The sequence below is a fragment of the Pleuronectes platessa genome, chromosome 19, assembly GCF_947347685.1.
Source record: "Pleuronectes platessa chromosome 19, fPlePla1.1, whole genome shotgun sequence".
NCBI lineage: Eukaryota > Metazoa > Chordata > Actinopteri > Pleuronectiformes > Pleuronectidae > Pleuronectes > Pleuronectes platessa.
The window spans coordinates 514,941-528,906 of NC_070644.1; the positions used below are offsets into that span (position 1 = coordinate 514,941).

A 13,966-nucleotide genomic window follows, 5' to 3' on the forward strand; every position below is an offset into this window, starting at 1 on the left:
TCTTATCAGTTTAGTTGACAGATGCTCCACTTTAGCCTGTAACGTAGTAATGTCATCGGCGCAGGAGGAAAGCGATGTTTCCATTTCACCTACAGTGTTCTTCAGAGTACGCACATCAGACTGGATGTTTGTAATGCTGTTAGATAACTCCGACTTCACTGCCTGTAGCTCAATCTTGAGCGTCAAGGCAGCCTGAAGCTCAGTCTTGAAAATAGCCGCCATCTCAACACGGAGTGACGAGAGCAGCTCGGCCTTAAAGTCGTGTGAAGGAGTGCCACCGGCGGCTTCGACCAGGCAGGAGGGGGGGTCACTACGAGGCGGGGATGCGGTGTGCGAAGCAGGCCGCGGTGATGGTACAGGTGGTTTGGCTTTTGGTCGGCAAAAAGACGGCGTTAAATTCAGATTATGAAGGTGGGGAAAACACACACCGAAGAAAGATGCAAAAGGTGTACCTAAAATAAATTTTGAAGTTGTTGCAGGAGCTCAGAGAAACGCGTCCTACTCCATTAGTCGCTACACCGGAAGTCCCTCATCTTTAATAATACCAGCCCATACCAGTACCCAACCTACACCTGGCCGGAGTCTGAGTCGAAGTGGAGTTGGCCCAGTCATGACATTTCAACTTATGTGTCTTGTTCAGTGGTGGTCGGGTTTCAGCCTTCCTTACCTTGGCCATGTCTCTGAGCACTGAACACCTTGTACATCTGGGCACTCCAGGTAGGTTGCAATTCTGGAATATGTCAGCACTGGAGGATATTGGGTTCATGGTAGCTTGACGTTTGATTCTTCTCGAATCTTTGGCAGTTAATTTGAGTCTTATTTTCTCAACACCCTGTTGACTATTTGCAACAAACCGTTTGATGGTTCTGTGATCAAGCCCCAATATCTTAGCAATTTGAAGAGTGCTGCATTCCTCTGAAAGACTTTTTATAATCTTTTACATTTCAGTCTGATAAATCTCTTTTTTGACCCATTTTGCCTGAGGAAAAGAAGCTGCCTAATAATTATGCACACCTTGATATAGGGTGTTGATCTCCCTCATTACACAAATACACATCACCTGATATGCTTAAATCCAATAGGCATTCGAGTTTATACAGCTTGGAGTTGGAAAATATGCATAAAAAGGATGATACGGTCAAAATACTCACTTGCCTAATAATTGTGCACACGTGCACTGCACACTGCCTATTTGAGAGGTAAGTTCTGAATATGATCTCATGTCCTGAGGTGTCCTATTTGTATGTAAATTAACTACTTTTGATTTAACTTATTTAGTTTTCTTCTAAAAAATTTAATCTAGGTGTAGCATGTCACAGTATAAAACATGGTACTTCCTGTCAAAGGTATGGGGCGCAGAAACTATTTAGTATATTGGCATAGAAATGTTTTCAGGGCGTGACTTTTGTCACACGTATGAAGTCTGACAGTGATCGGAGCGAAAACATGGAAGTTACAGATACTTGAAGTTGTATGGCAAGACATCGACATTTGCAGCAACACCATGGACACGCCCTGATGAAAACTAACAAGCTTCATTGTACGGTATGGCCAACTCCTTTAGGCTCTCCTAAACAAAATTCACATGCATCGGGTAAACGGGCTAGCTGCAGGACACCAAATGTAAACATGATGTTTCCTGTTTCAGCTAGGGGGCACTATGAATATTATTGACACAAACGACATGGATCATATGGATCCATCTAGAACAAATCCATGTCATCTGTTGTACATGACAAGTTTGAGGCAAATTAGACATACACATATGCAAATCATGGAAATTTGTTTCCACACCACCTGCACCAAACACGCTGAAAATACAACTTTATACAGAAAAGTCCCGAACCTGATATATACCAAATTTGAACTCTATCAGATTAAGTCTGTATTAGGATCTTGTAGAAAGTGTGAAAATAACATACATCACGCCAAAATATCATGTTCAATCCATACATTACATAAGTAAGGACTAACTTAAATGACAGAATACATCTTTGGGAAAAATGCTTTTTACTTTTTAGTTTGGTTCAATGCCCATTCCACTAAGGCGGGATTAAGTACCTTTACTACGCATCATGTTGTCCATCTTTGTATACAGTCTATGACTGGGATGCATTACCTTTGAGTGTCTGGAAAGGTTGAATAGCCACTTGATGAAACCGGCATAGTCTGTGCTGGTCATCTCAGATGTAAGCATACCCACAGCCTGGGCTCCATGGATTCGAAACTCACTCTTTTCCACCATCTAAACATCCACAGCAGAGAAAGGCTTCGGAATGCATCAGCTAATAACAATCTAACAGCAAACTATTCTAGCAATACATTCATCACATTTGATGTGAAAATCCTCATAACTTCAAAACAGAAATAGCTGAGATTGGCATCTGACTTTAGTCATTTTTTTTATGGCGAGTGTGTAATTGTAGAGTGTGTCCTGGATGATTCACCTGGAAGCAGATATGCTGCAATAGGATATGCAGGAAAGGCAATGCCAGCTGCTTTAGCTCATCCACAAGATGACTGTAAAGACATAAAATCATGTGGAAAGTAATACATACATTTGTGACATGTCTGCAGTTTAAAAGTTGGACATACAATAAATAGTTTACAATAAAAACCAAGTGAAGCATTAACTTTTCATATACCAATCATACAGATTCCCACATATCCATATGGACGTGGGATTGGTTCATATCACCATTTTCAAATGCTCGGGACAATTGTAATGTGTGATGCAACTAATAAGATACAGAAAGGCACAGTAACCATGAAGAAAGCATGTACAGGTTTCTTTGTAAAAACCAGTGATACATTATTTTATAATTTAACATTCACATTTTTTTAAGCATGCCTCCGATTTTGATGCGGAAGACTGATGCTTATAAAACATACATTTTATAAAGCTAAAGAATCACAAAACGTAATTTCTTCCATTTAGCAATGTTTTGTATGGACCCCATATTAGCCACTGTGAAGAAGAAAAAAAAATCATGTATCTCATAATAATGAGATACTTACTCATAATTATAAGAGAATATCATAATAATGAGATACTAAGTCATAATTATAAGATGCAGATTTTTATTTTCTTCATCACAATGGAAGAAATGGGCTTCCATAGTTTTGACAGATCCTCATTGTGACCCGTGAAAAGGGTTTCAGTCAAGCCTGCCATTTTAAAGTTAAATGTTGACCTTCACTGAATCTTTCATGTGGATACAAGAGACAAAAAGATAATTACTTTATGCCACTATGAATCACTTGGTTCAAATATCATCAAAATTACTGTATCAAATTTTAGTGTTTTGTCTAACATTTGATCAAATCACAGCTGTTTACCAAACAAAATGTATGGCCTGGTCGCGGGTGGAGAGGATGGCCTGGCTGAGTATGAGGAGGGAGGGTTTGCCCCTGTTGCCTTTATTCATCATCAGAATGACGTAGAGAAGGCAGTGGAAAACCCTTTGCAAGGACTGGACAACAGACATATGTTTAGATTAGAAACATCAGAAACACATTTGTTAAGAACACAATTGTTTATATTTGTCATGACTTAACAACAACAAACCATGGATTCATTCGGACATAAATGTCCCTGCTTAAGGACAAAAAGAGGACTTTTAGGTCCCGAGACAAGGAGGAGCTAAAAGCTCTTCAGAAGGAGCTGAGGCGGAGGATCAGGGAGGGAACTAATAGCTAGAGGAGGAAGATGGAGGACCAGTTGCAGCCTAACAACATCAGTGGGGGTTTGAGAGGCCTTAAAGCCATCTCTTGCCACAAGAAAGCTGAGTCCCAGGCTGCAGGGGACCAGAAGTGGGCCCCACTGCTTCAAAACTGTCCGTCACAGCAGGCTTCTCAAATCCTGCGCGGCCCAGCTATGAAATAGTCTTCATATTGAGCCTGGTGCTGGGATTTGTGAATGTGTTCTATACAAATTAGATTGATTTATTGATTCTATTTTGAACTCCCTTCGTAGTACAGGCACCAGCATTTAAAAAAAAAAAAAAGAGATCATTTTTAATTTACTTTCTTTACATCATGCTGGTTTGTCTGTGGTCATGGCTTGTTTTTAGCCCAGTTACAATACTTACTCTGGTCTCTGTTCTTTAACATCAACATCCCCTTTGTTTACAATGAAAAAAGGTAAGAATTGTTGTCATATCAAATACAAGCAGACTACTTTCTAAAAGCCATTGGAATCACAAAACTTGGCTTAGCCTGAACTGGCCCTGTATATCTTGCTTTTCATTCATGTCTTTGTGAATGGCATGTGATTTCTATGAGTCAGTACAAAAAGAGAGAAAGGGCTATTAGATTCCAGTCACACCAGAGCAGGTGGAACAAAAGTTTCCCAACTTGGCAGCTTGAATTTCGCATTCAGTGAGATATGTTGGAATTAAAATCAAACAAGTTGGCAAGTTGTGGTCCCACTATGATTTTGCATTTGATTTTACTTCTCTCTGGTTTCCATGTTTTGGTGAGCAGAGCAGCTGCAGGCCATAGAAAGCCATCTCAGGAACACTCCTCAGCTTGGTGATATCTCTGTGCAGAAATAACACAATTATTGTCTCCTCTTTCATGTCCTTGATATATTTTTTTACATGACAGAACAAGATGTCAGAAAACTCACTGTACGGCAGCAAAGTTTAAGTGTCCAAGGACTGGCTCAAAGTAAAGCAGCTTACTGAAGATCTGCAAGGAAATGTTTTTTCTATCTTTATTCAAGTTGTGTTCTTTCAGTTTAAGAGACAGACTTAGTTTTCACATTCAAATTGTCCAAAATGTTTTGGTAATCTTCCCAGTGTAGTATGAAGTGAGGGTAATGGTGGACCTGTCGTTACCTGGGTGCAGTTGATGGCACTCTGTGGTCTGTCTTTGAGTGGAAATGTCTGCAGAAGTCTGATGATGGTTTGAACGAGGAGAAATACAGCATCTCTGATCTTCAACAAGTCGACACCAGAGAAATAAAGCTCCTCTTCCTCATCCACCTCAATCTGAGGATAACAATAAGCACCATCATTTCCAAACATTTAATTTCCTAAAATACATATCATACATTTGGTACATCTGTGCAAGATACAGCAATGATGCAAATGTATTTAAACCACAATCTGAATAATTTTCATTTGTATGTCAAACTTTTGTAAATCTTAGTGATGCATACATGGTATTCTAACAAAAATCTGAGCAAAAAGTTTAATGTGCAAGAAGAAACTCTATGTAAAGTTAGTGTATAAAAGTCTCTAATGTTGCATCATCACATCATATAATGGTTCCATGGGTTTGATTGATTTCTGTCAGAGGATCATACATCTGGAGTGCCTTTTTGCTGCGGTTTGGACCGTTTGCCCTCTGTCTGAGAAGTCTTAAGGCCATCCCTCTTGCGCTTTTTTCCAGAGTCGTGAGGCCAGCAGTGAGAGCTCAAGTCAGAACATGTGTCCAATAAAACCTCATGGAAAACTTTGTTGGCGATGCTCCCTGGAAGCAATAAACACAGATGGGTCAAATAAAAAAATAGCCAACAAACAAATGCAGAGCACTATGAAAATGTAAACAAATGTTTTGTGTATTCAAGAAATCGATATCCATTATATTCAATTGCAAACCTCCTTCAGTTTACATACCTGCCTACACCTGTTTTGCTGCCAAACTTTCAGATTATCTGACTGCACATCTCAACCAGAGGCCTGTACTACTGAGTAATATTTGCTGTTATCGAAGTAACTTCAAGTTGAACTTTTCTGTCCAGGAAGCTGGTTCCCTTTTTTACCAGAAGAGATCGCTGTGACAACCACTAATCTGCTCAAAAGCATTTCAATCAAATTTTATTTGTATAGCTTATATTCACAAATCACATTTTGTCTCATAGGGCTTTAACATGGTGAGACATCCTCTGTCCTTAATCCTCAACAAGAGTAAGGAAAAACTACTAAAAACCCTTTTAACAGGGTAAAAATACATAGAAACCTCAGAGAGAGACACATGTTAGGGATCCCTCTTACAGGACAGACAGACTTGCAATAGATGTCAAGTGTAGGAAAACATCATCAAGATTAAAGTTTTTAGCAGCATTGATGAGGGTAAACATATTGAAGGATAACTTCAATATTATATATCAAGCAGTCCTGCTTCAATCATAGTCTATGGTCAGCAGCCAGCAAGATCCATCATCAAGATCGGATCCACTATAGTCCACAGTCATTGTCAATTGCCGCCAGTTAGGATCCATCATCAGCTGCCACCTTGGTCGTGGTCCACCACCATTTCAATGCGATAACAAATCAAAACCCGCCATAAATATACGATACTATGGGTGATTCACACAAGGCCATCTGCAATTATTTTTTTTTAGTCATGTGTACTTACTCCATAGAAAAATTTAAACTATTCAAAAAAATTACCTTGTTACCATATGTTTTTGTTGTATCTTAATGGTACAAAAAATAACGAATTAAATAAATCACACAATATCGTGCTAAGCGGGTTGATGTATATGCAAATGCCATTGCAGATCTGTTTTTACAATCTTTTGCCAGCAGTAACCGTTTGCAAGACTTACTTACCCCAGCACATAGGAGCACAGCACGCACGCACACACCGGCAGGTATATATCATCGATTGGCTGTACTGACATTATAGCACATCACCCAACCCAAGTCTTAAGCAATGATTTAGGGGCATTAATGAGATTCAGGGGTATTAGGGAAATTTAGGAGCAGCCACTGCAAAGGCTGACAAGCAGACTTATTCAGGTATTTCTAGATTTCTCATATTTTTTCACCTGGGATTCCCAGCAGCAGCAGGTAGAGTGAAGCAGCATGCAGGCTGCTGACTCTCTGCTGGGTATCGGCCACTTTGTCTTTTCCTGTCAGGACAAAGAAGGAAAGCACAGCCACCAGAGATTTGACTGACACCCTGTTCTCCACCAGAATCACCCAGATATTCTGCAATGCAACATGAGATTAATTCAGGACTTTATTTTGGCATTACATTGAAAACAAAAACAATACATCTTCTAAAAATTCAAGCTCATGGAAAGATTTTATTACGCTTAACAAAATGACTTATCATCCTATCTGTCCTTTGCTTCTCTTGGTATGTGAGGGCATGAAATGTGACACGCAAAGTAAAACAATTAAGACTCACCCTGAGCTGAAGTTAAACAAGGTCAGAAACATAAATAAAAGACGTTTTTTGTAAATCACCCTTGTGTGTGTGTTCTGATAATTGCAGATATGAATGCTTAAAAAGGTGACCAAAACTGAAAACCTTTACGCTAAAGAAATCTGGAATTTCTCTGGTTTTTAACATTGTTGAAAACATTTTGGATGAGTGTACAGCACAGGTAGACATATTTATGAAACTTACAGAATGATTTGGAAAATGAGCAACAGAAACATGCATATTTTCTCATGGCCTGTATATGAGCCAAGCATTTTAGTTCTGTGGAACAGAAGACGGATCAGATTTTACCTGTGAAGCAACAACTCTGCTGACAGACTGCCGGTCGCCGGTATAGGTCAGTAAACATTCATAGAGGTCTCGGAAGGCCTCATCTCCACTGGCTGCAAGTTGTTCTTCTATGGTGTTATCGAGTGGTTTCCTTTCTGTGAATTCTGAATTCCAAACTTCATCAACCCAGGCTGAAATCATAAACAGTTACTAATTATTTCCAGTTACCGTTGATCAAGCCATCAATCAATCGAATATCTGCAGTAATTCAAAACCATAACAGACAAATTTAGATATAAATATTGGACGACATCTGTAGTTAATATAAAATTGACTGCAAAAGCTAAAAAACTGACTCCATTTATAAAAAGCATATTGTGGCAGTGGTCCGCGTCTGACAGCGGCTAACGGTTCGGCTATAGAGACGTTTGGTACAAAGTCTGTGACTGTGTGTTTCAATGGACGCAAATTTCTGTGTGACTTTGTTGTAGCTTCCATTACGGTTCCTATTATCGGAGCAGATTTTCTGTGCACTAATGGGTTGTTAGTGGATGTAGCTAATCGCAGGCTCATTGATGCTGTGTCTTTTTCGTCTTTTCCGTGTCAGACAGGGGGACCCGGGCCGTTAACACACGCTAATTTCGCGGCGTCAAAGGATGTCTTCCAGCGCTTACTGGCGGAATTTCCTTCGCTGACAACGCCCGCATTTTCTGCCACGGTTACTAAACACGGCGTGGAACATTTCATTCCCACTGCGGGTATGCCCGTTTTCGCACGTTCGCGTCGCCTCGACACCGTGAAGTTAGCCACCGCGAAGGAGGAGTTCTTCCTTGTTACTGAATAAACCACAGTAAACAGTACCTGCGTCTCTGCCTTTCCTTGTCTTGCCACAATATGTAGTTTTTACGGCCAGCATAGCACTTTACAGAACAAGTTACTTTCAACCATTAACACAGAGAAGATCGTTTTTTTTTACATTTTCACATATTCCCCAGGGAATTATGCATCGATCAAGAAGAAAACTAGAACTAGGGCTACGTTATAGCACTGGCGGGCCCGAGCAACCGCACGTTGAAGCCTGTTGCGGTCGGTGGAGAAAATTATCGATGACCAAGCGCACGTCTCTGCGTTGTATGCGTTTTGTGCACTGCGTCCGTCACGTGATGTCGATCCTTGCCTGCTAATTGCTCATTACGGTCCACACTATCAGATTGCATATTACACTGTGAAAATGTTAAGTAAATGGAATGATAGTTGTAAAACAAAGCTTACCTCCTGTTGCCAGTAGGTGGCTCCATCACTATTATTACACACACGCATATAAATCTGTTCAAGAAGGCGCTCTGATGTAGCGTGAGAAATTTTGTGTCAATTGGACAATGTTACCACAACTTACTTTTCACAATGATCAGAAGGTGGCACTTTGACCCTGAACTAATGTATTTATGGAGCTGTTCAGATCACGATTGTGATCATAGGTCAGTAGTTTGGAGCCGGTTGGATAATGCAGAGTGGATTAACAAAGTACTTCCTGTTTCATGGCGAATCAGTAGGTGGCACTATGACACTGAGGAAATATTGACACAGAGCTGTTCAGGCTTTGACTCTTATCATGTGACAGAAGTTTTGTAGTGATAGGACTATGAACACTGGAGTTATGACAACATTGTGTCCTTTAGCGAAGGATGATCCTTTGCCGCACATCAATGTTTACACGGTTTGAGGAAATGTCACAATTCGGACCATGATCCAATGACTTGCCTGAGCTCTTTTGAGCTGTATATTGTAAAGCAGCCAGGAGCAGTTCATCAAGGTAAAAAACGTGTCACTTCCTGTAGCCACTACGGGGCGCTGTGATTTCAAGTCATCATTTCTGTGTTGATGTCATCAGGCCGGGACCCCTGTCTTACATGTCTAGTTTTGGACTCGCTTGATCACCGAAGTTATAGTGATTTTGTGTGTCATGGCCAGAGGTGTAAAGTAACGAATTACATTTACTCACGTTACTGTAATTGAGTCGTTTTTGTGTACTTTGTAATTTTTTGAGTAGTTTTTGAAATGGGTAATTTTACTTTTACTTAAGCAGATTTTGACTGAAGTATTGTACTTCGCTACATTGGAAATTACATCTGTTACTGAGTTAAAAAAAAAAAACATAGTTCAGGGCGCAAGGCAATTCTCACTGCAGTGGTAGATGCTGCATAGAGTGGATGCGATTCCCTAACATGCACGTTCAACATATGAAAACTTATCGTAAAGTTCACTGTTCGCGAAAAATATGCGTGACATGCAGAACACTGCACAGGGAGCCACTGCAGAGCGGCTGAAGAGCTGCGGGTTCCGAATCCTGGCTCCGGCGAAAGAGCGATTTGTTTACTGCTCCGCCATTAAAGAGATGCGGACGTCAACACATTAGTTCGGCTATAATATTAATTCCGCCTCGCATTTCCCTTCCCGGTCGCGCGCACCACCTGTTATGCCTCCGCAACACACAGTTTGAGAATCACTGCGCTACACAGGGCCTGCCCTAGAACATTTGGCGCTCTATGCAAGCTTCACTCCTGGGGCCCCCTTATTTTTTTTCAAATGATTTCCCACAGAATTGTAACTTTCAGACGGTATTTTGCCCTGTAAGACTGCTTTATTTTCAAATAAACACAACAACGATCGCAACGACATGGTGCAAGCGTTCGATTTAGACAGCGTCTCTCCTCAGGAGAAGGAAAACATTCCGTAACGTTTTAGCTAGATAATACCTCAGATAATATGAACGTGTTCACCGTTCAAATTCATTATTTGTCATTAAGTTGCGTTCAGTTCAACGTTCTCATAAAAATGTGTTTACGAACGCGTTCTTTTGAACAACACTGCCTGAAACGCAATAGCCTACTGGCCTACCTGCCTCGGCCGCCTGCGAGCGACTCTTCGGCTGTGCTGGATGCTGTTCACTGCTGTTCAACCTCAACAAGAGTTTGTAGACTAGTGCTCTAAAGGTGGACCAAAGTTTAAATATACAGTGGGACAGTGTCATTTTAACTGTCATGTGGTTCATGTCTTGACATGTCCTCCCAGAACTTCTTAAATGTTGTGTTGACATGTTAAATGTTTGACATTTTTAATGTCATTGCACTTGTATATGTAAAGATTCTCCTTTAATTAAAAATAACAGTTTTTGGATTGGATTTATGACCCCTTGTCCTTTTTGCACTGTATAGGAGCAGCCCCCATCAAGTTGTTGGAAGTAACTTTTACTTAAAGTACATTTTAAATGAACTACTTTTTACTTGAGTAGATTTTTGGATGGGTACTTTTACTTAAGTAAAATTTCATCAAAGTAAAGGTACTTTTACTTGAGTACAATATTTCAGTACTTTTTACACCTCTGGTCATGGGGAGCTGATGAACTTTGATGCCACGCCATTAATAATCCGCACATGATGAAAAGTCACAGTAATCTTATGCCTACATTATCAATGTCTTGAGACCCATTTGATACAGTTTGACATGGTTTTGCAAAGTGGATGAGGAGAAATACATCCAAATGTAAGACATACCAAAAACAAGACATTTCCTGCTGCCACCAGGGAGCGCTGTCATTTTAAGTCACGATTTCTGTATTGATGTCTTCAGGTCGCGAATCTTGTCTTACATGTCTAGTTTCAACTCAATTGGACCAAATATGTCCAAGATACAGAAGCCTGTGTTTTGATGGCGTGTAATCAAACTTTGAAGCCCCGCCACGGTCACACGCTGTGACGAAAAATCATGATACACAACTATCCTCATTTTCGTGAGGATCAGTGAATGCTAAATGAGGGGCTTTTCCGTAGGTGGCGCTGTTGAGCCATTTTGCCACGCCCATTTCCAAATACTCCAGAATACGTACATTTTCACCACTTTCTAATTTACTGCAAAGTTTAGAAACTTTGAGCACGTTGAAGCCCTCAAAAAGCCCATTCTTTTGTCGGGAGAAAAATAATAATCTTTACAATAACAATAGGGCCTCTCACCGATTTCGGTGCTCGGGCCCTAATAATCATCTCAATAGGGCCTCCCACCGAATTCGGTGCTTGGGCCCTAATAACTATGCTGCAGTTGTGTGCTTCTGCAAACCAGTGCAGTTTCCATGTACACATTTGTACTTGTTTTCAGATTCATATAAAGTGTCCCTTTTGACTACTGAAATCGAATCACTTCATCTTTAAGTCCAAGTGACAACTTATCAATAGTTAATGGGCAAATATTCACACCTTTCTGGGATTTAATTTGAGGTATTGGTACCCCTAAGATGACACATCAGTGGTTAAAAGTCGAAAAATCTGCTGCAATATGCATTTTCATGTCCTCTCTTCTGCCTCTCTCTGAAGCTGCAGGCAGAACAGGCCATTTTCACCTGCCTCTTGAGCCCCTCTGATTGGCTGACTGCACTTTGAGCGACCAGGCCTATCACCAAGCTCATTCTGGCGCATTTACGATCTCTGGCTATAAACACAGCTGAAAGTCACATCGATATGTCTGCAGGTATAGAAAACCAGCCAAATATTTATAGTTGGTTACAACAGGATGTTTCGGAACGATAAGTTACACTCTCCCCATGTCCTACCATTAAAAACGTCTTTAAAAACCAAGTCTTTGTTTACAGCGCACGTTTTCTCCACATTCCGACTTCAAAACACATACGCAACGAAGTCGAAAGGAGGACTTCACACCTCAGGGAAAAAGGCAATTCCGAAGAGCAGGGGAATGAAAAGCTATAACCTTATGCTTAGTTTATGTAAGCGTTCTTGCACCATTTTAAAAGTCAAGTTTCATGCTTTTTAAGACCTTTTAAAGACCTCAATTAATGTAATTTAAGACCCCAAAAATGTTGAAACATTTTCTTTGAGAGAAGAGGTCAAAAGGACATTCGAAAAATGTTTTACAAATATATTTACAACACACAAACACACACTTTTGGTTGTTAATACCCTGTTCATTCACAATTATCATTTTTTTCTTGATGTTGTTACCATTATATTATTATTATTAGTCTGTTTGTCTATACGTTTGTTTGTTGTACAACATTATGGTCATGTCTGCCGATAAAGCTTCTTTGACTTAAACATAAAACAATTTCTGATCTCGACTACACGCAAAATTTCAGTGCTCACTTATCTATAAAAACCTTGTGGTTGGAGGACAACTCTATCCTCTCAGCCACAGCTGACCACATTGAGAATAAAACAACCAAAATGCTCATTAGGAAACAGTTTGGATTTGGCTATAATTTGTTTTCAGTTGTTTCTCTAAAGCTATCATCTGTTTGTTTTCAAAAGATGATTCGTCTGAACTGTGTCGAGTGTGTTGTCAACATGACATGTGCAATGAAGCAAATCTAGAAGACTTACTAAACTTCTCTTCTGTCAGATGTGTGCTTGCTTTGTTGTAGCTGTGTCAGTCGAAGGAGTAAATAAAGTCCACTGTCTACTTGTATTCAGTGATTGTGTATTTCATGTGAAACGTGGTAAAGAGGCATAGTTTTGATTATCTAAACATAGATTTTGCCTTGCTGTCTGTCACATCCTTGCTTCCATTAAGACAAAGCTTTATCATGACGTGCAACTTTTTCCATTTTAAAATCCTTTATTTAACTTGCAAAAACCTCTTAGCGTCGAAATACGATATTAATGTAACAATCACAGCTCGACAAAATACACTGACGCCCACAGCAAAAATAGTCGTACATACCAGACTAGAACTAAGCAAAGCCACGGGAAAAAGTCACACTGCCATGTTGACACGGAGGAAACAAACAGCGGTGGCAGGGGTCTTGGTTTAGCTAGACTCAATGACAACTTTAGTGTGTCCGCCTCCACGTTGCGTATGCTTATCGATGCTGAATGTAAAGCGGGTGAACTACGATCACCGGGCGTAATAGCTTCCAAAGCAAACGGTCTTGAGTAACTTGATGTGCCGGTGCAATTCTTCCTGTAAACCAGGACCATGGAAACGGTGACTTTAGCACCCAAAGCGGAAAAAAATGTACCCCCATTGAATAAAAAGAAACGGGAGTGACAAGTTAGATACAGTTTAGACTTACCTTCTGGTACTTGATGTAGTTTAAGAAACTTCAGAGCAGAGATTAACTCCATTTTGCGTATACCTTGAATCAGCCCGCCACAAGTGGGCTTCTTCTATTTCTTTTGGATTTTATTGGCGTTTGCAAGCAACCATTTTGTGCATTACTGCCACCAGCTGGTATGAAGTGTTGATCAGAGAAATAGATTTTCATACATTCGCAGTGAAATAGTGAGGGGTGCGATCAAATAGGCAATTTCTCCAAACCCAACACGATCCACTTAGAACTCGCCATTATTCTGAATTAAACAGAGACAATAGATAATTGTAAATGAGCGGACCAGAAACCGGAGGCACTCAACACAAGCTCAGGAACTCTACCGCCAATTGCGTTTCAGCAGTGTAATTGCAGCGCGACTCATACACACCTAGAGAAACATCCTCCTGCACAGTCAGA

At 40.3% G+C, this 13,966-nt stretch overlaps 1 protein-coding gene across 2 annotated transcripts in view; it reads right to left on the minus strand.

The window, feature by feature from the left end:
- Positions 1-13,760, minus strand: part of ncapd3 (non-SMC condensin II complex, subunit D3) — a 107,983-nt gene extending 94,223 nt beyond the window's left edge. Inside the window, exons 1-10 of one of the 2 annotated variants that reach the window (XM_053410809.1) lie at positions 13,532-13,760; positions 7,474-7,643; positions 6,782-6,944; positions 5,312-5,478; positions 4,842-4,994; positions 4,631-4,692; positions 4,455-4,542; positions 3,340-3,473; positions 2,448-2,520; positions 2,120-2,245 (exon numbers count right to left, since the gene is read on the minus strand). In XM_053410809.1, the coding sequence (XP_053266784.1) occupies positions 2,120-2,245; positions 2,448-2,520; positions 3,340-3,473; positions 4,455-4,542; positions 4,631-4,692; positions 4,842-4,994; positions 5,312-5,478; positions 6,782-6,944; positions 7,474-7,643; positions 13,532-13,583 (1,188 nt within the window). In that variant the 5' untranslated portion in view covers positions 13,584-13,760. The remainder of the gene's footprint in view (positions 1-2,119; positions 2,246-2,447; positions 2,521-3,339; positions 3,474-4,454; positions 4,543-4,630; positions 4,693-4,841; positions 4,995-5,311; positions 5,479-6,781; positions 6,945-7,473; positions 7,644-13,531) is intronic. The other variant, XM_053410810.1, reaches the window with a different exon arrangement.
- Between the last annotated feature and the right edge of the window lie 206 nt (positions 13,761-13,966).